General features: G+C 42.7%; 2 protein-coding genes across 2 annotated transcripts; one reads left to right on the top strand and one right to left on the bottom strand.

Annotated features, from left to right (window-relative positions):
- Nucleotides 1-517: 517 nt before the first annotated feature.
- LOC114784222 (5-hydroxytryptamine receptor 5A-like) lies at nucleotides 518-10,624 on the bottom strand. Its single transcript, XM_028969454.1, has 3 exons — nucleotides 10,591-10,624; nucleotides 2,370-3,145; nucleotides 518-1,389 (listed from the first exon to the last, which is right to left on the bottom strand). Exons 2-3 carry the CDS (start codon nucleotides 3,066-3,068, stop codon nucleotides 1,054-1,056), a joined length of 1,035 nt encoding a protein of 344 aa, XP_028825287.1. The 5' UTR covers nucleotides 3,069-3,145; nucleotides 10,591-10,624; the 3' UTR covers nucleotides 518-1,053.
- Nucleotides 10,625-11,384: 760 nt separating this feature from the next.
- Nucleotides 11,385-22,278, top strand: LOC114784220 (PAX-interacting protein 1-like). Its single transcript, XM_028969452.1, has 21 exons — nucleotides 11,385-11,564; nucleotides 12,028-12,162; nucleotides 12,297-12,340; nucleotides 12,631-12,694; nucleotides 12,795-12,905; nucleotides 13,522-14,187; nucleotides 15,039-15,816; nucleotides 16,251-16,345; nucleotides 16,435-16,530; nucleotides 16,615-16,752; nucleotides 17,151-17,272; nucleotides 18,973-19,157; nucleotides 19,426-19,469; nucleotides 19,562-19,629; nucleotides 19,735-19,837; nucleotides 20,111-20,279; nucleotides 20,825-20,925; nucleotides 21,220-21,354; nucleotides 21,508-21,583; nucleotides 21,956-22,016; nucleotides 22,145-22,278. Exons 1-21 carry the CDS (start codon nucleotides 11,484-11,486, stop codon nucleotides 22,158-22,160), a joined length of 3,288 nt encoding a protein of 1,095 aa, XP_028825285.1. The 5' UTR covers nucleotides 11,385-11,483; the 3' UTR covers nucleotides 22,161-22,278.
- Nucleotides 22,279-24,002: the final 1,724 nt, after the last annotated feature.

Raw genomic sequence — 24,002 nt, 5'->3', positions numbered from 1 at the left:
AAAAGTCCAATCATCTCTACCCTTCCAGAAGGAATTTTATCAACTTTGCTCAGGCTCCCCAGCCTAAACCATGTTATAGCTGTAATGTAATACAAATGAATATAGTCCTTGTGGAAATGAAAGATAGTGGGGGAGGCAGTGCTGTGTCAAAAATGTATCTTTAATCTGGACTTAAGGATATCAATTTTTAACCATAATTTTTCACAATTTTAACAAATGTCACAATATAAACCAGTATCCTTTTTATCTGAACAAGCAACTTATTTGTTGTGAGACTGTGACACTAAGAGCCATCCCAGTTTACAGCACTATGTACAGCATTCAGATAAAAGTACACAGCTCTCCATTCGCCGCGATAGAGATGACACATGTACACATCCAATGAAGCTGAAAGCATCTGCTGTGAATGTTCAGGGGCACATTGAGCTGCCCTAGAGTATATTGTCACAGGTTTGCTACAAGAAAATTCTTTCATTGTAAATGGCAAATTGGCAGCTGAATGAAAATGTCGTACTTCTCCATTTATGGCAGTTATGGAATGTGTTGCAAGTGATGAGGTCTGTATAGGTTTATATGCCCACTATACTTTGATATGCATTACATGAAGTAGCCAAAATAGTTCAAGGTGCAATCAGTAAGGTGACTCTATGATCTGCCAATAACCAAATATGATGTTGAAGGAGTGTTGTGGGACTGAAGGTTGGCTTAATGGTACACTTTTATCTTGTTTTTACAAACTTTACAAGTTTTTACTAGTCTTTTAACACTTTAAATATTTTTAAAATACACATCGTACACATTGCAGACAACTAAGAATTTCTTTAAAGTGGATCAGAATAAAAGGTTAACCCTCCCACAGAGCTTGTGATTACGTGATTGCACTGCACTTACATTACACTGACACAACCACTAGCCTGAAATGTGATAAAAGCTGGGAAGATACAACTCAGCCCCTCCCTCCACACTGTTGGACCTTGAGAGCCCAAAGCAGCCTGTTGAAATGCCTTTCACATCGATTACAGCCTCCACAATCCCAGACAAGATCCTTCCCCCTTAGCACTGTCTAGAGAAGAAGTTCCTAAAGGCATTGTTGTAGTTCTTGTTAAAGGCTGTGTAGATAAGGGGATTAAAGAAGGAGTTAGAGTAGCCGAGCCAGAGGAAGATGCTCTTCCAGATGGGCGGGATGTCACATGAGCAGAGAGGGATGATGAGCTCCACCAGGAAGAAGGGTATCCAGCAGAGAACGAAGACGCCGATCAAGAGGCCCACCATCAGCGCCGCTCGCTTCTCCTTCTGCTCACGCCATGTCTCTGCATCTGTCTGGAACCTCACTGTGGCCTGGCGGATGGTGAAGGCCATCTGAGTTGCTTGTTGTGAGGCTTCTTTCACCTAAAGATGCAGATATACATAGCCACATAGTCAAAGCCAAATGAGCAGAATTATACAAAAGATTTGACCTTTATGAGAGGATCTTGACAATAAATATGTAAATAGACACTTCGAAGTCTAAACCTAAACCCAGTCTTAAAGAAATGTTTCAATAAATGTCTTTACAGTATTTATTTCTGATGAATCCAGTTCTTCACTAGAGAGAATGTGATGACAATCACACATGCATACATATGACAAGACAAAACCTAAGCCTACATCACCTCATAGTTTTTTATTTTGAAGGACACTTTTTCAAAATGTCCTACAAATTTTAGTATGTTCATATTTATTTCCCAGTAAAATGCTAAATCTATAGCCTGTCCATATATTTTAAGAAATTGGAATATAACCCAATTGAAAAAACAGAATAGACATGCTAAGCCTGAGCCAAGAGTGCCTGGGAACCTAAATTGTTGTGAAGTCAATTAACCAACAATGCAAAAAAAATAAAAAATAAAATTATTAAACTATAATTATTACTTTGAGAACAGCTGACATGTCTAGATTTGAATTTCAAATGTAAATATTTTTTCTCTCTTTATTAGAATCAATATAATTAGATTGATTCTAGTACATCTATTCATGTTTTCCATTTATTTTTCATTTGCATTTTTTTAAACCATAATCCGCACTAACTAACCATAATCGGTTTCATCGGTTACCACTCACTGCCACAACTTGGAAACGGTTTCATCCAGTCATTCTGAGGTTGGCTCTTTAAGAAAGTCAGTCAGAACTGTGAAATGTCAAAAGAAAAGTGAGCACAGTGTGTGCTTCCTCTACCTGCTGCGTATCAGCTAAATTTACAAGCATCACCGGAGAGTACAATCACTCAGATCTGCAGGCATTCGTTGAGACGGTGCATAATTTAATACATTAGGATTAAATAGTGGCGCTTGAACTAAGACAGAAACATGTTTTTTTTTTTTCTATCTTACCTCAACGGCCTCTGTTACAGGCGTGATCGTGTTGGTCTTTCTGGAGCCAATTCGGAACTTGGCAGCCTTGTAGATCTTCCAGTATACAAAGAGCACGACACATAGGGGCAGGAAGAAAGCAGCGAAGGTCGAGAAGATGGTGTAAGATGGCTCCTTGCTCACCTGACACTCCATGCCCTTTTCTGAGTACGTTTCCCCCCATCCAAATAGAGGGGAAAGGGAGATCACAGCTGAGAGCAGCCAAGTCAACACAATCATCACATTGGAGATCTTCTTTCGGGTCTTCAGCGTGTACTCTAGGTGTCGAGTGATTGACCAGTAACGATCAAGAGCTATAGCGGTCACATTCCAGATGCTGGCCGTGCAGCAGAGGACATCAAAAGATATCCAGACCTGGCAAAGTACCCTTCCCAGCTTCCAACGCCGCCCCCTGAGCTCATGGACCAAGCTGAGGGGCATCACCAGGGCTGCCACCATGACGTCAGATATGGCCATGGATGCCACCAGGTTGTGGGGGACACGGTGAAATGTCCGGACCTGCAAGATGGTCAGAAGAACTAGCATGTTCCAGATGAAGGTAGCCACTACTAGCATGGCGAGCAGAGTCAGAGTCAGGACACTGAACACAGTGAGGGGTCTGTTAAAAGCCCCAGGTCCAGAGCTTTCATTGGCTGCGGGTGTCAGGTTTGCATTGAGCATGTTCGCCAGGTCCTCCTGAATGTGCAATGCTCTCGGCAAACATCAATATGCAACTTCACTATTTTGATGTTGTATACCTGTAATTGTACAGAAAAGAAGAGCACATATACAGTATGCCACTGGAATCAAAACGGTATTTGTTTAATGAAGCAGTCTAGGACCCATCAGCAGGACCATCAACCCATTCAATAGAGTTGAGTAAAAAAATACCATTGATCAAAACTAAGATGCTGAATAATAAAGATAATATAGTAATCCAGATTACCAGAAGTCATGAATTTGGTTAACAGGCTACAGAAACCATTAGCATGTAACATAAATGTATAAATGCCTATAATTAATAAACGGTCATAAGATTATTGTTTATTTATAAATGTTCTGACCAAACCAGATTTTAGGAACCAAACTAATCATTAAATCAACATAATATGGGACACAATGGGACACAATAGAGTAAAACAATAAAATGATTAATCTGTGGTTCAATTATTTTTGAGAGCTTGCAGTATTATTATGATTGTAGTATTAAGTATTACAATTTTCAAAAATGTAAACATGTATATGTACAGTGGTGTGAAAGAAAGAAAGAGACTGGGCAACATTGCCTGCATGGCAGAGTGCCAAGATAAAGACCACTGCTGAGCAAAAAGAACATTACAGTTCATCTAAATTTTGACTTTTGGGAAAATACTCTGTGAACTGAAGAGACAAAAGTTGAACTTTTTGGAAGCTGTGTGTCCCATTACATCTGGCGTAAAAGTAACACCACATGATGGTCTGGGGCTGTTTTTCTGCTTCAGGGCCTGGAAGACTTGCTTTGATAAATGGAACCATTAATTTAGCTGTCTACTGAAAAATCTGGAAGGAGAATGTCCGACCATCTGTTCATGAGCCCAAGCTGAAACAAACTTGGGACAATGATTGAAAACACATCAGCAAATCCACCTGAAGAAAATGAAGACGTTGGAGTGGCTTAGTCAAAGCTGACCTGAATCCTACTGAAATGTTGTAACATGACATTGAAAAGGTGGTTCATGCTCAAAAACCCTCCAATGTGGCTGAACTACAACAATTCTGCAAAGATAAGTGGCCAAAATTCCTCCACACCACTGTTATCAAAAATGCTTGATTGTAGGTGTTGCCAATTATCCCTCCCGGGATTCGAACCGGTAACCTTCTGATTCCTTAACCGCTAGGCCACCACTGCCCCAACATGGAATACACTCTGATTTGTTCCCTGTTCTTCGACCACATTCTGTTTTCTTTTCCACTTCATTGTAAAGCATTTACGCCTCAACTTTGTCATGTCAAAAAGGTCCGTTGACGAAGATATTTCATCATAAATTTTGTTGACGAAAACAACACTAGGCGCAACTTTAAAAGAACTGTTGAATTAATTTTTTTTTAATCATAATGGAAATGCTGAAAATAAAACACAAAGCAACCAAATAAACAATAATACAAATAAATAAATACACACATAGGCAAGCAAATAAATAAATAAAAATGAGAGAAAAAGACTGTCAGGATTGCCTGCAGCTGGCCTCCACACCTGACTTTAATCCTGACGCCCCATAAATGCCGGAAGTTTCCGCCCGTTCGGGGTCGCTGGCATTTTCGTGAACTCGCTGCACGAACTTGACCTAGTTTTGTTTTCATGTGTTTTGAGTTCTGGCAATCGCCACACGCCTACGGGTTTGTTTAAGTTTTCGGCCACCGCGCCATTGTTTCTTTGAGTTTATTGTTTATTTGTTGTAAAATAAAAACCCCTCCCCAGTATGTCAGACCTCTGCGCTTCCTTCCCTCGTAAGTCCGTAGTCGTGACAAAGACATCACTTTCACACAGAAGTTATTATCTGCTGTGGCAGGCTTGCTGCTTCTGAAATGGAAAGCCAATGTTGGTTCAAACCAGAAAAATGTCACACATGTCAGTTTGAGTGATGCGGTTGCTTCCCATTATATCCACAGTACGCTAGGGTTCTGCTCCTAATACACAGTCAGTAAAAAAAATAATTCTGTGTAGGGGAGGATTTTTTGCCAAAGGTTTTCAAAGAGGCATAACCTTACTTTTTTTCTAAAGTCAGTGGAGTAAAAGCGGAGGACAGGTGCTAGTCTTCAGTTTTTCCCCCAATATAAGAATTAATATACCACACCGTATAAATTTATACATGCATATCCTGAAACTCCCTAATACACACATACACACGTATGTGTGTGTATGCTATACTATATAATTCTATATAATAGTATGAGTTCTATAGTTCTAGAAGTAATTGAATATCCAGCAATACTTCTGAAATAACATATAAAATACAAGTTAAATTTAAACGATGCATGAATGTTACAGATGTTTCAACACACTAATACATAATGTGATACACACTCTCATTTGTGTCCTGTTAGGAAGCACAGGGAGTGGGCAGTGGATACAATCTTTGAAGATGATCCCCTTCACATTTCTGGTAATCATGCAATCATTATGCAATCATTACAGAATTCTGATGAGCCCCCTGCTGGGATAAAAATCCTCTGATGGACCCTTTTTAATAACTTATTCATGTTTAAAATGATTCCAGTCACACATGCATTAATCAATATTTTACTACTACCTTTCTGATTTCACAAACAATTTCCAGTGTCTCTGGAATATCTGTTAATTTCAAGCATTTTGCAATTTGACATTTTCACTAATGCTGCCAATTTAGTAAATATGACACAACCCCTTTTAAGCAGTCTACACTGCTGTCGGAAACAATGGTTTCTGAACAGATGCACTTAACTGCTCTGGGGAGCAGTGGGGATTGGGGATGGTTCCCAGTTTGCAGTGGTCAAGGAATATCAAAAGGAATGAAAATCAGCGAGCCCTTGGTGAGACCAACAAATGCACATACAATGGGCACGTGAACATCTAAACTGGATCACCTGCACTGAAAAAAAGAAAACCCCTGTCTAAACTTAAAAAATTAAGTGAAAGTGGAGTGATTGTCATTATGATGCGCGGCGGCACAGCGCACGGTACACACAACGAAATGTGTCCTCTGTATTTAACCATCACCCTTGGTGAGCAGTCCACCACAAAATTTAATCAGTCAGTCACACTTGATATTTTAGCATTGACTTAGTGATTAAAATAAACCAATGAAGCTTCTTCATATTACATCAGATTAATTAATTTTTAGTTCAGCCAGTGTTTTCTTTTTTTCAGTGTGGTCTGATCAATCACATTTTCTTTATACAACCTAAATATAGGGCTGTGCATCAATTTCCTGGGAAACACAGGAAGCACACAGCAGAATAACGCACCCTGCCACACTGCAGAAATGGTTCAAGGAGTTGACTTGGCCTCAGAATTCTGCAGATCTCAGGCATCTGTGGGATCTACTCGGACAACAAGTCTCCATGCCTCCATGGATGATGACAATCTGATGACAATCACTTCACTTTACTTTAATGGATGCACCAGGCTGACTTGCTCAATATTAGTTCACCTGTCACAATTTCATCATTCCAGTGAAGACGAACGACCAATTATCAAATTAATCTGAGGGAACAGTAAGTTATTTAACATTAAAAAGAAATCATCAGCCAAATAATTTCATCACGCACAAGTCGGTGGTGCAGGGGATTCAGTGTAGAGCCAGGTTGGGTGTAGAATAGTTGATCATCTGTTCTTGAAATGTTAGTGAAATGCATTCCATGGCAAGTAACCTACTTTTAGTGAAAGCGTTCCATAGCTGCATCAAACTGAATTTCTCAAGAGCAATGTCTTTCTCTGCTTTCAAAATAACTTTTTTTTTGTGGTCTAGATATGTGAATGCTTTTACGTTGGAGGAACCAAAGCTCAAGGACAGGCTAGCAGAACTCATATAAGAATGTCAAAATGCTACCAAACTGATTTGTATATATTTATCAGGCAAATTAATTAATGAATTATATATATAGAAATGTTTATCTCATTGTAGGATCTAGAGAAGGGAGCTTTTATTCTGTTTTATTATCACCACTATCTTTTGGTTGTGTGGCTCAGGGAAGTGCTTCATGTTTTTTTGAGCTTGAGCTTGAACTTGCACAACCACCACATGTCAATTTCCAGACCTAATTAAAACTACAGTGGGCATTCAGAATGTTTTTCAGATCTAACTTTACTCGAACAGAGCCAAATCTTTGTGAGACCATTAAAGGTTCTGAATTTGTTGGGGTGATGAAGGCTGAATGATCTCTCCAGAGTAGCCTGCCATCAGATACAATGGAGGAAATAATTATTTGACCCCTCGCTGATTTTGTACGTTTGTCCAATGACAAAGAAATGAAAAATCTCAGAACAGTATAGTTTTAATGGTAGGTTTATTATAACAGTGACAGATAGCATATCAAAAGGAAAATTTAAAAAAAGAACTTTAAATAAAAGATAGAGACTGATTTGCATTTCATTGAGTGAAATAAGTATTTGAACCCTCTACCAAAAAAAAAAGACTTAATACTTGTTTGCAAGCACAGAGGTAAACGTTTCTTGTACTTGATGACCAAGTATGCACACATTTTAGGAGGAATTTTGGTCCACTCCTCTTTGCAGATCATATCTAAATCACTAAGGTTTCGAGGCTGTCTATGTGCAACTTGAGCATCAGCTCCCTCCATAGGTTTTCTATTGGATTAAGGTCAGGAGACTGACTAGGCCACTCCAACACCTTAATGTGCTTCTTCTTGAGCCACTCCTTTGTTGCCTTTGCTGTATGTTTTGGGTCATTGTCGTGCTGGAACACCCATCCACGACCCATTTTCAATTTCCTGGCAGAGGGAAGGAGGTTGTCGCTCAGGATTTTACGATACATGGCTCCGTCCATTTTCCCGTTGATGCGGTGAAGTTGTCCTGTGCCCTTAGCAGAAAAACACCTTCAAAGCAAAATGTTTCCACCTCCATGCTTGACAATGGGGACGGTGGTTTGGGTGTCATAGGCAGCATTTTTCTTCCTCCAAACACGGCGGAGTTCAGTTAATGCCAAAGAGCTCAATTTTGGTCTCTTCTGACCACAGCACTTTATCCCAGTCACTCTCTGTCACCTATCATTCAGGTGTTCATTGGCAAACTTCAGACGGGCCTGCACATATGCCTTCTTGAGCAGGGGGACATTGCAAGGGTGGTAGTAGCCTAGTGGGTAACACACTCGTCTATGAACCACAAGACCCAGGTTCTTACTACCATTGTGTCCCTGAGCAAGACACTTAACCCTAAGTTGCTCCAGGGGGGCTGTCCCTGTAACTACTGATTGTAAGTCGCTCTGGATAAGGGCGTCTGATAAATGCTGTAAATGTAAATGTAAATGTAAGCACTGCAGGATTTTAATCCATTGCGGTTTAATGTGTTTCCAATGGTTTTCTTGGTGACGGTGGTCCCAGCTACTTTGAGGTCATTAACTAACTCCTCCTGTATAGTTCTCACCTTTCTCAGAATCATTGAGACCCCACGAGGTGAGATCTTGCGTGGAGCCCCAGACCGAGGTCGATTTATCGTCATTTTGTGCTCCTTCCATTTTCGAACAATTGCAGCAACAGTTGTCACCTTCCCTCCCAGCTTCTTGCTAATGGTTTTGCATCCCATTCCAGCCTTGTGCAGGTCTACAATTTTGTCTCTGACATCCTTGGACAGCTCTTTGGTCTTTCCCGTGTTGGAGAGTTTGGAGTCTGCCTGATTGATTGATTCTGTGGACAGGTGTCTTTTATACAGGTGACTAGTTAAGACAGGTGTCATTAATGAGGGACTAATTGAGTAGGCGTGTCTAACCACTCTGTGGGAGCCAGAACTCTTAATGGTTGGTAGGGGTTCAAATACTTATTTCACTCAATGAAATGCAAATCAGTTTCTATCTTTTATTTAAAGTTTTTTTTTTCAATTTTCCTATTGATGTGCTATCTGTCACTGTTAAGATAAACCTACCATTAAAATGATACTGTTCTGAGACTTTTCATTTCTTCGTCATTGGACAAATTTACAAAATCAGCGAGGGGTCAAATAATTATTTCCTCCACTGTATGGACTGCTGAAAGAGCAGGCAGTTCTCAGAATGGAATGTTCCAACTTCAAGGGATTCTCATTGTTATCCAGAGGATGATGCTTTCTCTTCAGATCTTCTCAGATCTTCTACAAATGCCAATCCCAATTGGCTCATGTATCTTATTACAGGTCACAGATGGTGTGAAATGCATGAGTGTACGAGGGGTTCTGAAAAAAAGCTCATGACAGCGGATTGCACTTAAGCAATTGCTGAACGGTTAGATGAGGGCTACAGGACTGGTATTATATATCTAAATGTTGGCAGCTTCTACAACCTGATGGTATGTATTCATTTTTTTTCATAGCTGCATATTTAATTACATGCATTCTTTCATCCTACCTTCTTTTAGCATATTTTTATAAAAGTGAGCATTATATTAAGCATATATTAGACCAATGGCGTTTTGTTCTTCTGTCTGACACAATTATGGAGAGTACTGGTAGGAAAGTCACTGTCTATGATGGTTAATGAGCAATAATGGAAGAAGAATGACTTGCCTAGGACAGAAACGTCAGCATAGACTATAAATATATTAACAAACAAAACGGATTTGTTCATACAAAATTTTGTTCAAGCAAAATTAATTTGTTCATTTTCTTAGAAATACCTACCACAGATGATGTTTGGTTTGATTACATGTAGGAGGACTGGAAGATGGGAGAGGAGCAATAAGACCTGAAATATGTGGAGGTTTTTACTGTAATGACCCTGAGCTGGTGCTAATTAGTTTGAAAAGAGCAGAAGGTCCAGAATCCGCCTCAGCCTTCTTTTTTTTTTTTTTTACAATCTGAAGCTTGGACTGAATCATCCCGCTCAACTCATTTGTTATCATACATGCTGCATACAATATTTTGCACAATCCAGACGATGTATTCAAGCCTGCGGTTCACACACACGAGCACTGTGCTTTCAGAAATGCCCGAGAGAGAGAGGGACCAGCAGGACCAATGTGTGTTCAGTCACCTTTGTTCCGGGAGATTATTTCATCTGATTTTCTGCAGTTAAGAGTCTAGGCTCTCCCACCGTTTAATGATCGCAAGCAACCTACAATCATAATCAGGCTCTCTTTCGTGCTGCTCACCATCTCTACTTCACACACTTCTTCGTATGAAGAAGTGTGCTTATGTTTTAAATCATCTTGGTCTGTGTCAATTGGTCAATGGTAAATATATACATATAGTGGAATTATTCTTATGAACCACGAGAATATAGAAAAAATAAACAGCATGTGACTTTGGTGTTACTGGAAAAATACCTGACAGAACATCCAGAATGTCCACAGTATGGTTTCTAAAACAGGCGATAAATGCCAGGTTCTAAATCTAAAACATCACAAACACTTCATATGTACACACATTCAGAAACCGAGTGAAAAGTTCAATACAAATGTATCCGGTCGCACGTCAGCATACAGGCCACTTGTACCCTTTATTTTATCCCCGCTTTAATTCCCGAAGTTGCGCTCTTACCGTCGGTCCATTCCGACGCGCGCCGCCGTGCGCGTGGACGCCGCGTTACTCCGACAGAGCGGCCGCGAGTGCGCGCGCACGCCGGCTCTGGGCTGAACCACTGGGCTGGGGACGAGGGGGGCCAGGGGGGTTATTTATTTTATTTCATGCCGACCCCGCGGGCTTCACCGCGTCCGATCGGAACACGGTCCCGGCGGCTGCGAACTGGTCGGGTCGTAACGGTGTAATAGATGATGTTTTCATTGGCATCGTGCGATCAATCGCACACGAGTGGCATCCGTGGGTGACACCGGTCACAGTGACGCTGGACGTTCCTGAAAATCTCCTCACCGGATAATATTATAGCCAATATAATATATTATCATTTAAATTAGATTCAGGAAGTAATACTTTTGTTATGACATCTACTAATGCATTGTAATTATATTAAGACGTATTGTGTATTAAGTCCACCCTGAAGCCTTTATATATAATATAAACCTTTAAGGCACAAAAACGCTTTACTTCTTTTTAACAAATTCACTTGGTACCCCGTTGCCGGAAGAGTCCTGTTTCGCTCCCATGGACTGAACCATAATTTCCCGGTGTGGATAAGTGTTCTAATCCCGGCGTCTTTTTTACATTTTCAAAAATTACGTACCCGCGTCGACATCACAGTGGCTGCATTTTGAATCGCACCGCGCATACTCCTCGGACAACATTTGGTCTTGAATTAAAACGTTAAAGTCTTATTGCATATTGCCCCCCCCCCGTGTAAACAGAAATGCGCGCTTCCAAAGCGCGCGTAGTCTTCTTTGGCGCCTCGGAACTGTACTACTTTGAGCCATGTACATTGACAAGTTGGCAAAAGACATGTAACAGCCCGCCGCTTTGTGCGTTTTAACACAACAAAAATGTCGGACGAACAGCTGGCCGTCCCCGACGAGCTTTTCAAAGACGTGAAATTCTACGTGGTCGGAGATATTGACCAGAAGGTAAACTGTGGTTGTCCCGTCGGCTAGCTCGCTAGCTAGCGTCCTGCAGCGGCGCCATCCCGGCTGGAGAGGTGTGCGTGTTTAGCACGGGCGATCTGCACACGAGTAACCCGTCGCCGGATCTAAATCCGTTTCATTCGGCTGTGGTGGTTTTGCAGACAGCTGCTGGGCGAATATCGCGTTGGGCCAAACGAGTCCCGTCCCAGAGTTCATTGATTGCGGGCGATTTAGCTCTAGCATGCTAACGCGCTGCCTTGCCCTTTCAGCGCAGTTCTTGGTAAAATGCACCGTCGGGAGGAGTGGCGGGTGTCGGTGTGAAGTGACCTGGCGTGGATCGGCAGAGCCGCGCTCGTCTGGAGATATCGATCGACCTTCGGCGTCGAGCTGCTAGCCGCTAGCGGGTTTTATTGGTCGGTCGGTTGCACACAGCCAGCGGCGTAACGCGGCGAGTTGTATGTTTCAGGCCGTGCAGTTATTGAAAGCCGGGAAGGGAAAGGAAGTGTCCTACAATGCCCTGGCCACCCACATCATCGCGGTGGACGGCGACAGCCCCGAAGTGGGGGAGTCGCGGGAGGTGTTCGATCTGCCCGTAGTGAAAGTAAGTGAGGCTTCAGTCGCCAGTCGGATCTGTTCTGTGTCACCAACTGTCGGTTGCAGGACTGCTTTTCCCGACTATTTGCCATTCTGTTCAGTGATACATACAGTCCCTCCCTCTCTTTTTTTTTTTTTTAGCCGTCCTGGGTGATTTTGTCTGTAAAATGTGGAGATCTTCTTCCGTATCCTTTCGGAGCAGTAATGTTTGGTGCTCCAGTATTTGTATATTTGGGTACATTTACAGCATTTATCAGACACCCTTATCCAGAGCGACTTACAATCAGTAGTTACAGGGACAGTCCCTTAGGGTTAAGTGTCTTGCTCAGGGACACAATGGTAGTAAGCGGGATTTGAACCTTCCTCTTCTGGTTCATAGGCGAGTGTGTTACCCACTAGGCTACTACCACCAAGCATGCTTGTTTTAGGCTAGTTGACTGGTGTACAAGTGTTGCTTCCTTAACAAATGACACAGAGTTACAGGATTTTCTCCGGAGTCTGGGCAGCTGTTCTTTGGAGTCACTGCTTGTCTCCCTAAGGTCAGTATGCTCAATTTCAGTATTTTTAAAATAATCTTTTTACACCATCGGTACTAGTGCGAGAGATCTTAATGGACCTTGTTCTTTTTCTTTTTTGTAGCTCCCTAAAGATCTCAGTGCTCTCTGGGCCCTGATCACGTTCCACGGAGGTGACTGTCAGCTCGCGTTCAACAAGAAGTGCACGCACTTGATTGTACCAGAACCAAAAGGGGTAATTTTCTGTGTGTCTTACTGGTGGTTTTTATGATTTTGGGAGCCTGTGTGTGTGTGACTGTGAGTTTTATCTTCTTCTCCCTGACTCCTTCCCCTGGGTTTAACCCCGAATGAAAGAGGGCATTTTGGTAAAGTTTATGTTGCCCGGTTTATTGCTTAAGAGGAAGATGACCCCTTTAGCTAGTCCTGTTCTTGAAGGAGGCGTTCGGGAGTCTGCTGATGGAAGGCGTCAACTCTCCGTTTCATTAGGCTAAGCACAGTTTTATGGCTCTTTAGCTGCCCCGCCCCCCAAGCTCTATTTTGAAGTAAACAAAATCATGGGTGCAGTCAAAAATGTTTTACTTTTTAATAGCAAGTAGGCTTTTGAGGTTTGTTCTTGTGTCTCTTTGTACTCACTTCTCAATCATAAAAGTTCAATTTTATGATTGATGATTGTGGAGATAATTTACAGGTACACAGTGGGTATGGAAAGTATTCAGACCCCCCCCACTTTAAATTTTCCACTCTTTGTTATATTGCATCCATTTGCTATTTTTGCAGCCATTTTGCTAATTTTTGCTAAAGTTTTGTCTATTGTTCTGGATTTTAAACTTTTTAAAAAATTGTTCTGCCAGAATAAGTACGAGCATGCACTAAAGCACAGCAGCATCAAGATTGTCACTCCAGAATGGATCATTGACACAGTGAAGGATAAGTGTCGGAAAGATGAGGCGCTCTACCACCCACGCCTCACTTACCTGGAGCTGGAGGAAGAAGATGAGGAAGAGTATGATAACAGTGAGGATGAGTACAGCCGGGGCTCGCACTCTGATGGGAGTTACAGCGACCGCCGCTCCCCACGCAGCCGCCGGTCAAGCCGCGGTTCGTCCCGGGACGGCTCCCCTGCCAGTGGAAGGGGGCGCTCCCACACCCCCTCTCCGAAGCCTGAACGGCGGGGAGAGCTCATGTTTGACGACTCGGACGACTCCTCCCCAGAGAAGGAGGATCGCAACCTGAACTGGACTCCTGCGGAGGTGCCTCAGCCTGGGGTGGCCAAACGCTGTCTTCAACCTGGGAAGGAGACCGGCCTCATCAATCTCTGTGCCACCATGCCACCTGTACCAGGCCTGCCGTGCACCACCGGGCCGCCTGATGGCCGTGATGCTGTGCCCACTGGTGGCGTGGGTGGACCAGATAGACCTGAGGGCATGGCTGGGTGGAACCCTGCAACCAGGACCCTGAGGAACATTACCAACAACACAGACATGCAGCAAGCCAACAGGGTGTCCAATGTGGCTCATGTAAGGATTGCTTCATTAAGCAGTGCTCTGTCTGTGTTCGTTTCCACTTTTTAAAGGTCCCTTGGCATATTTTTTTTTTTGCTGTTATCTTTATTTGCTTTTATATATCACTAAATGCAAATTTCATTAAAAAAAAAAAATATATATATATATATATATTTTATTTACTATATTTGAAGTCTCCTTTGGTGCAGAATTACAGCCACTTGGAGCCAGTCCCACAATGACCCTAGGATGTGCCGTTTTAGTGTATGCCACTTTAAATGCTAATGAGGAGGAGCAACTGCAATGCTTAGCTTATTTTCAAGCCATGACAATTGGTGGAGCTACTACAGAGTAGGGGTGGGAAATTCTCCTGGAGGGAGATGGGAGGTAACTATTCCCCTTATAATTACATAAGGGGCTAAATTTCAGATCCATACTCTGAACGGCGAAGTAGAATGACCAAAGCACTCTTTATACATATCTAGCCACTGCAGGACCATAGACATTTACATTTTACATTTACAGCATTTATCAGATGCTCTTATCCAGAGCGACTTACAGTCAGTAGTTACAGGGACAGTCCCCCTGGAGCAACTTAGGGTTAAGTGTCTTGCTCAGGAACATAATGGTAGTAAGTGGGATTGAACCTGGGTCTTCTGGTTCACAGGCGAGTGTGTTACCCACTAGGCTACTACCACCCATAGTGGTAGTAGCCTGGTCCATAGACAGGCTAGGGGAACTCATATTAATGTTAGATAATATCAGAGTGAAATTTATGTCATGGGACCGGTAAGTTTTAATTCTATTTAGAATGTTGTCTTGAGTTGTGCAGAAGAAAGTGACTGCTGTTTGTCTCCTCCTGCCAGATCCTGCAGGGTCTCACTGGCACGGCCAAGCCACTCGAGCAGCAGGGGAACCAGGCCCAGTCTGGTATTCCCAACCCGGTGCTCTTCAACCAAATGAAGCCACAGGTCCAGTCTCAGCAGCAGCCGATCACCGCTGAAGCTCAGCAGCTGATGCAGCAGCAGCAACATCAGCAGCAGCCGCACCACCCACAACAGATGGCCCCACAGCACCCAATATTACATCTCCAACCACAGGCCATGCAGCTGCACCATCCGCAGCAGCAACAACAGCAGCAGCAGATTCCCCAACAAGGTTTTCCTCAGCTGCCACCACAGCAGCAGCAGCAGCAGCAGCATGCATTTTTGCAGCAGCAGACACATCAGCAGCAGATGCACAGACAGCTCTTTAATCAGCAGCAGCAGCAGCAACACACGTTCTCCCAGCAACAGATGCGGCCACAGCAGCTTCTCCGGCCGCCTCTGCAGCAGCAACAGCTGCAGCAGCAACAGCAGCATGCCTTACAGCAGATGCAGCAGATGCAGCAACAGAGACTGCAGTTACAGTTACAGCAACAGCAACAGCAAAACCAGCAGCAGATGCACCAGCAACATTTCCTGCAGCAGCAGCAGCTTCAACAGCAGCACATGCAGCAGCTGCAGCAGCAACAGTTGCAGCAGCAGCAGCATCTTCAGAACCAGCAGCCCCTGCAGCACCAGCCAGGGCAGAGCATACAGCATCAGACCACCCTCCAGCCTCCTCAGCCACACCAGCTGTTTGGTCACGAACCCGGCCAGGAGAGTAAGTCACTCTGCTGCTGTCGTGGTGTTGGGTCTTAGTGGTACACGTTTAGAGAATATGTCACAAAAGTTCAGTCAAGCGTCTTTTTCTAATTTTGGCTGATTCAGAGGATGCACCAAAAAATGCTGTGAACGCATGGTAAACAAAACTGGGCTGTGCTAATGGTTTTGACATGGTTTATCTACAGCATAACCTTCAATACATCAATGCTGTAGATCAGTAATAATGTATCACTAGAGGACGTATTGCAATATTGTGCTGTACGTTTTGTTTCCCCTTATTTTATTTATGGAATATTTGTCCCTTCCCTTATAATTCATATGGAATAAAATCACCCTCGTAGTTACCATAGTTACCATTTTTAGTTTGTCATACGTTAACTAGCAAGTCATTCGTACGTCATCTTTTTTTCCCCATAAACCAATTCTCTTTAGTTCCGGAGGATGGGTTCCTGGTCGGTTGTGTGTTCACCATCGCTGACTATCCTGAACAGATGGCTGACAAACAGCTGCTGGCAACCTGGAAAAAAGTAAGGATGTGCTTGATTGTTTAACAGCGTGATTCTTTTATTACATTTAGGTGTGTACTTTGTGTACAAATCGTATTTTGACCTCCTAGATCATTCAGTCGTATGCGGGAACTGTGGACTCTTCCCTGAGCAACCGCTGCACACACCTGCTGTGTGAAAGTCAAGTCAGTAGTATGTATGTCCAGGTGAGCCTTCAATGTCGTGACTGAAAACGTGACTGAGTCTCGAGTCGGTCAAGATATTTCCTGGTGGTGTTGATGCCTCTGCAGGCTCTGAGGGAGGGCAAGCGCTGTGTCACAGCCCACTGGCTCAACACCGTTCTGAAGAAGAAGAAGATGATCCCTCCCCACCGCACTTTGCATCTGCCTTTCGCCTTCCCGCCGGGAACCAAACCCTGCTCCCAGCACGTAAGTGTACTTACTAAAACAGTTTTTCTTTTAGTTCGAGGCTGTGGGCTGCACTCCCCGTGTTGTAACAGTTTTCCTCCCGCCGCACGTAAAGTAGTGTGTGCACGGTAGAGGTGAGATGCGGTGGGTGTGAGTCCCATGACGGGCTGTGGTGCCTGGGACCCAGATATGGATTGAGTGGTAATGAGAAACCTTACCCTTTGGGGTAGCCTTACCCAGTGGTGGCCTAGCAGATAAGGAAGTGGCCCCGTAATCAGAAGGTCGCTGATGCTACTGAGCAAAGCGCCGTGCCCACACATTGCTCCCCGGGCTCCTGTCATGGCTGCCCACTGCTTACCAAGGGTGATGTGCTGCAGTGTTTCACAATGACAATCACTTCACTTTCCCTCCCTCCACAGATTATCTCTGTGACTGGCTTTGTGGACACGGACCGGGACGATCTGAAGTTGATGGCGTACCTAGCGGGGGCCAGATACACGGGATACTTATGCCGTAGTAACACGGTGCTTATCTGCAAAGAGTAAGTCTTTCAACTTCTCTTAAAATACTCTTACTCCCTGAATTGCAGCACTTAATCAAGGTTTTGTTGAAGAATTAAAGTTGTGAGTCTTTGTTCATTTGCAACTCTTTCAGTTTGCAGAGATTTTATACTTTTATGCATTTAATGATGGATAAATTTTTTTATTGTGATGGCATCAGGTGAATGCCCAGCAGAATACTGAGTTTGGCTGCATCAGAACTTTCATTGGTTCCCACCTCAGGACGTGGTGATTTATTAATCCTGCATATAACCCGGATATCAAATCATTTTTAAAGTCACGTGGCTTGCTCTAATTCTCAGCTTGTGTAAGTAGAAAAACAAGTATGTACAGCTTACACTGTAGGAATATTGCATCTGTACCGCGGTGGTGGCAGTGGAAAAGGGGTCGTTACGGTGAGCAAGAACTAGGTAGACTAGATCTGAGAAGACTTTGCAATTTTCCTGCAATTTTCAGCCAATCAATTCTTTTTGAGGGACTCAAGAAGGGAATTAACTAGAAATTGTCTTTGCCCTTGAAGTGCGCCGTAACTGTGAGTCTTCTTTGGTAGTTCAGTATCGTGGCAATCGATAAAGTTGAGAAAAGAGTCGTTGTGGTTTCAGTTGCGTGACGTCTCTTCCCCCAGGCTGAAATGACACGTTCGTCATCATCAAATTGGATCTCTTCTATTTCTTCAGATTACATTTGGCCTTTGTCTTTTTCTCTTAAGCAGGTCTAGTGATTGGGTTTATATGGGTTCTTGAAATCCTTGGAGAAAAAAAAAAAAAAAAAGCTAAGAATTTCATGCTGTCTTTTCAAGGAGTGAAAAAGCAATTACGTTTTTCTTCAACTAGTGCAGCTGCAAATACAAATCTTTTCAATCAATTCCTTTAGTTAAAGGCAATTATGCACTTGTGTTCTAACAATGTTCCAAGGTGTTTAAACGTATGAATGGCAGTGGAGCTGCCTATGCGAGAAGTTTGTCGCTGAAAGAGTCAGTTTTATTCTTTATTTGATTGTTTTCCCACCAGAATGAGGGGAACATTATCAGTCTGTTGATGGTGATTCTTTACAAGCACAGAAGGTTAGAATGGAAAACATTCATCTGAAACTGTGACTGAGTGCAAATTAAATCTTTAATTTGTATTTTGAAAGTGAAGGGATTCGTCATCGTGAAACCCTGCAGCACAGCACACGGTGACACAGCGAAATGTGTCCTCTGCTTTTATTCAAATTCAAATTTTATTAGTCACATACACAGTCATACACAGTATGATATGCAGTGAAATGCTTTTAGAGACTGCTACAGACCAGAGTATTGCAAATATTGCAAGTATACAATGAACCAATATGCAAATATTGCAAACAACCAAATATTACACTTTTATGTCATTAAATTAAAATATAAAATATGTTAACAGGTAGGGTGAAGGTGTGGAGGTTGGTGGAATCAAAGTATAACAATGAAAAAAAAAAAAAAAAAGTTAAAAGTTTGGATTTCTGGGTGGATTGGGGGGGATTAACCATCACCCTTGGTGAGCAGTGGCCAGCGGTGACATGCGGCCAGGGAGCAGTGTGTTGGGACGGTGCTTTGCTCAGTGGGGATTTGAACCGGCAACCATCCGATTACCCTCTAGGCCGCTACTGCATGCATTATGTCTGTGTGCACCATGCTTTGACAATCCTGGTGCTTCTTCTTCAGGCCCACTGGGTTGAAGTACGAGAAGGCGAAGGAGTGGCGGATCCCGTGTGTGAACGCCCAGTGGCTATGCGACATCCTGCTGGGGAACTTCGAGGCGCTGAGGCAGGTGCAGCACACCCGATACGCCCAGTTCAACCTGCAGGAGCCCCTCGTCCCCAACCAGCACCTTGTCCAGAACCTGCTGGGTATGGAATCTCTGAATCACTCCTGGTTGTGTTTAAAATGGAAATCGATTGTCAGTGACACTCAGGGTTAAAAATGGGGTTTTTAGGGTTAGCTTAAGCTGAAACTGAGACCCCACAATTCTGGGGTCGGCATGTCTGTATTCAGGCTCTTCTTTTCTCTGCTTACATGTTTGTAGCAGTCAGTCCTGTAAAATTAATGAAATGTTCTGCGTTGTGATTGTTACTTGCGGTATTTTGACATTTGACGATCTCTTGTAAATGTTTAAAGGTGCTTGGCGAACTTCCATCAAAGTATCCCCAGACACGTTAGTGGTGAGTTTTTATCACAACGTTTTTCAGTCACGGTTGATTTTCATAGCACCATTAACCACAACCTCCTCCTTTCGTCTTGTGCTCCTGCCCAGAGCCTACGGCTGCAGCTGAAGCAGAAGCAGATTGAAGCTGTTTCCCAGCCTCCCGCTAAGAAGCCCAAGTGAGTCGGCTGCCGCCAATCCCGTTCGTCGTGTCATGCAAAGTAGCGGGTGGGATGGCGTGTGGCGAGAACGGGTCATGAAAACTCGGCTGCTTGTTTCTGCAGACTCGAGGAGTTGCCGACGCCGACCAAAAAGCTTCCGCCGGAGTCTACGCCGTGCGTGTTCTTCACGGGCTTCGAGCCTCCTCAGGTCCAGCAGCACGTCAAGGTAAACGCCTCTAGGGGATTGTGGGAAGTGACTGCTGGTTGTAAGTGGCACGTTCAGTCAGCGGTGACTGCACCATGGTGCCCTGTAAGTGTGTCTCTGCGGCAGAAGCCGCGTTCCTCTGACTGCTGCTCACCGCTCCCCAGAGGAACCGATTTGTTACCCAAAAACGCACTTTATAAGAGCGACACACAGCTGAACCCACTCCTCTCTCTCTCTCTCTCTCTCTCTCTCTATTCCACTCTTTCCTTTCTTCCTTTCCCCCCTCTTCCACAGAGACTCTACGACCTTGGAGGCGAGGTAGTGGACAGCGCTCAGAAGTGCACTCACTTGGTGGCCAATAAAGTGACGCGCACTGTCAAGTTCCTGACGGCCGTTTCCACGGTCAAGCACATTGTTACCTCTGAGTGGCTGGAGGAGAGCTGGAAGAGCCAGAAGTTTGTGGGTTGGTGTCTCTGAATCAGCTGATGATAAAAACCTGAATAATACAATAGGACGTCCAGTTTAATCACTTGTCTGCCTTAGGCATCCGCCCTCAAAGAGGTTAAACCATTTTTTGTAACCATAGCAACACCCTGACAGTTTTTTTAATGATTAAAATTTTTTAAGCAATAATACAATAAAACGTACAGCTACTCATTATGATTATCATCATGAGTGCCTAGATTATTTACGTGGGTGGACGTTGTCACTGATGTGACAATGTTTTACAGCAAATATTAAAATGTACAATTTTGTGCATAATATATAAATATATTAATAATATGTTAAATGTGGCTTTACATGTGCACTGCATGGTAATAATTTGTACTTACCAACCAATAAGAAGGAAGAACTTCCCAGGATATTTAACACTAGTGCAGACCTTGTGTGTTTTTTGGTCTATACGTCATTAGCAGGAATTTAATCTTCATTATTGAAATTTGTTGACACAGGGAGGTTTTCTGCTTTTTAATGTGTTGTGTATACCTTCACTCTTTCTCTCTTTAGATGAACAGAACTACATGCTGAGGGATGCTGAAGCTGAAGTTCTGTTTTGCTTCAGTCTGGAGGAGTCTCTGAAGAGAGCCCACACAGCCCCGTTATTCAAGGTTAAAGGAGATAAATGCCTCACACTCTCAGCCGCTGAATTCTTCTGTGTAATTCCATTCATGCCGACATGCTTCCGACATGATCATCATCTTTTACTCTGCAAAGCTTGACATCTCACTATGAAACTCGGAACAGTTTTGACTATCTTCACCTCTGAAATGTTGCCTGTTAATTGGGGTCACATGGAAAATTCCTGACTGAGAACCAAGATGCTGTTTTAAAATGCGCTCTGTTCTGTATACACGTTACATCTCATTCATGTCTAAAAAAAATCCTCCCTCTTGCTCCACCAGGGAAAGTATTTCTACATAACTCCAGGAATATGTCCCAGCCTCAGCACCATGAAAGCCATCGTGGAAAGTGCAGGCGGGAAGCTGCTGGCCAAACAGCCGTCTTTCCGCAAGATCATGGAGCACAAGCAGAACAAGGTGTGATTATAAATGTGATATAAATTTTTTTTTTTAAATCCCTGCCTGGTTTTCTAGCTTGTTGCAGTATAGTGAAATATCTGTAGAATAAAACAGTGAAGTCTGTTGCGCTCTGCTTTTTAACATTTATTCATATTTATGCTTCTCTTTCAGCATCTTCCTGAAATTATCCTGATCTCCTGTGAGAATGACCTGCATCTCTGCAGAGAGTATTTCCTGAAGAACATAGGTAAGTGTTCTTCATTCTTGTTTCTAGATTAAGTTGTTAGTTGAAAATTTGTAAATGAAAATGAAGGAAATTTTTCATATATTTTATTTTAAAGAAATATATAACAAAAGTACAGTAATACTTTATGTAATGCGATTTATCATTATTAAATATTTTTAATTCGGTGTCCCTTTGCTGTCTAAACTGTTTTTCTGCTTTTTCATTCTGTCTCCAAAGGAGATGTTTTCATTTTATGACCCTTTATATGCAGTCTGTCCCGTTAATCAATTTGTATTAAAGCAGAAGTCACACCTTTAAACCAACAACTGAGACAATAGCCAGAAATCTAGCATATTGTGTGTGTGTGTTTCTCACTTCTTTTTTGTGTTCTAGACGTACACAATGCCGAGTTTGTACTAACTGGAGTCTTGACCCAGAACTTGGATTATGAATCATATCCTTTTCTAGGAATTTCAGACATTCACTTCAGTCATGATGTTATGTGGTTAATTTTCGTTTTTTCTGTATTGCTTTTTATAAATACTTCCATGTATCATCTTAACTCTTCCTTAATAGCCTCACATATAAATTCACATGATGTGCCGGCTGAAGACCGGACCTTTGAGTGCTGCTGGAATGTAATGTACCTGCTGAATCACAGGCCTAAGCTTGAAGACACAAGATCACTGTACAGTTGAGAACTTCTTTGTACCCTGTTCACAAATAATGTTTTGTTCTGGTTTTTTTTTTTTTTTTTTTTTTGTAGTGTAAACAATAATAAAAAAAAATAAACTGCTGTTATTTTTATGAGTTCCTAAATTATGAAAATAATGTGTGTAGTTATGTGTTTTTTACTGTGTTTCATGTTTTTTCCTGTGATTTTTGCAATAAAACTAAAATGATCATTTGTACCAGTCACCAAGTTTGTGTTCTGTTACTGAGGAAGGTGTGCATCATATGATCCAGTTCCCTCTCCTCTCACGCAGGTTGGGCCAGATGACGATGCTCAGTATGTCCCCAACATGGAGGGAATTGATTTTTGGTATACAAATATGTAATCTCTTGTATAGGTTTAAAAGTTATTAAAATGACTTCGTTTACTCAACCCTAATGTAACATCTTTCTGAGCCGACCTGTGGCAGGGCTGTTTTCACGTTCACAACCATGCAGCGCCATCTAGTGGTGCTTTATTATGAGACTGCTGTTAAGCCTTTTTAGCTTGGATAAGTAAGGATCCATGACACCACAATGACAATCACTTCACTTTTTCAACAACATAAACAACAACAGAATGCAGCCCCGTAATCAGAATGTTGCTGGTTCGAATCCTTAGCCGCCGAGGTGCCACTGAGCAAAGCACCGTCCCCACACTCTGCTCCCCGGGCGCCTTTCATGGCTGCCCACTGCTCACCAAGGGTGGTTGGTTAAAAGCAGAGGACACATTTGGTTGAGTCACCGTGTGCTGTGCTGCAGTGTATCACAATGACAATTACTTCACTTTCACTTTTTCACTTATATATAGTTGCTTATACATATTTCTTTTTTAATAAAACCTTGTCATCTTTAGTGGCCCACCTGGCAATGAGGTGTGCAGGTCACGATGAAATGTCTAGTTTTGCCTGTGAAGGATATGAGTTCCATCTACCTTTCAGAACAATGGGCTGAGTGCTTCTACGTAGATGGCAAGCCTCCCGTGTTTCGTGCATATGACTTCACTTCATAAAAGAGTGATACCGCATACATGCATGACACTACAGGCCTACCGGCACAAAATCCAATCCCAGTGCATCACATTATTTTTACTATTCCCCAGTGGACGAGTTTAATTAATTGTTAATGAAGAGTTGAAGTAGTTACCGATGGAGGAAAATTGTCTGCTGTCAGACAGTTGGCCTGCAGTTGTCCCTCGGCTCCTAAACTGCAGGCTCTGGAACCGCCTGTGGCGCTGCCCTATTGCAGCCTGGATAAATTAAAACTTACCCATCCAAGGTCATTCGCCAGAAAAGCTGTTTTGAAAGAAAATGATCACTTACTTTGTCTCTATGAATTCTCTGTGTTTATTTGAGAAGTTCTCAGCTTTGGTCAGCCATTAAAAAAGTCCAAATGAGTCCAAATGTCTCATGTTTATTCCAAAGACCTTCAACGTTCATATTCTTAAGAGCAAATTCTGCACAGACCGGAATTTGTTTAAAATATTTTGCCCTCCCCATTCCAACCCCCCTCTGTCCTGTTCCTAAACACTCTGCATTGAGAAGGCTGGTAGTATTTACTCATTAAAGCAAATTAAGATATTTTCAGTCTGTGGCACCTTTCAGAAAGTGTAAAGAAGAAAACGGATTACTGTGCAGAACTCAAGAAAAGGCTTTAAATGGATTTCAGCAGAGAGAGTCTAATTAACACCCTTGTTAATTCCAATTAGAAATGCTAATGAGGAGTAATC

Source organism: Denticeps clupeoides, unplaced genomic scaffold (genome assembly GCF_900700375.1).
Source record: "Denticeps clupeoides unplaced genomic scaffold, fDenClu1.1, whole genome shotgun sequence".
In the NCBI taxonomy this organism is placed as follows: Eukaryota; Metazoa; Chordata; class Actinopteri; order Clupeiformes; family Denticipitidae; genus Denticeps; species Denticeps clupeoides.
Note: the sequence above shows the minus strand (reverse complement) of the source record. Positions and strands in the feature narration are given on the sequence as shown.

Excerpts from the sequence above, each read along its gene's own strand:
- LOC114784222 (XM_028969454.1), bottom strand. The coding sequence starts at position 3,068 with ATGCTCAATGCAAACCTGACACCCGCAGCCAATGAAAGCTCTGGACCT. Across the intron at positions 1,390-2,369 it reads CTGTAACAGAGGCCGTTGAG|GTGAAAGAAGCCTCACAACA; the intron begins GTAAGATAGAAA and ends CTGCATCTTTAG.
- LOC114784220 (XM_028969452.1), top strand. The coding sequence starts at position 11,484 with ATGTCGGACGAACAGCTGGCCGTCCCCGACGAGCTTTTCAAAGACGTG. Across the intron at positions 16,753-17,150 it reads CCAAACCCTGCTCCCAGCAC|ATTATCTCTGTGACTGGCTT; the intron begins GTAAGTGTACTT and ends CTCCCTCCACAG. Across the intron at positions 20,926-21,219 it reads ACACAGCCCCGTTATTCAAG|GGAAAGTATTTCTACATAAC; the intron begins GTTAAAGGAGAT and ends TTGCTCCACCAG.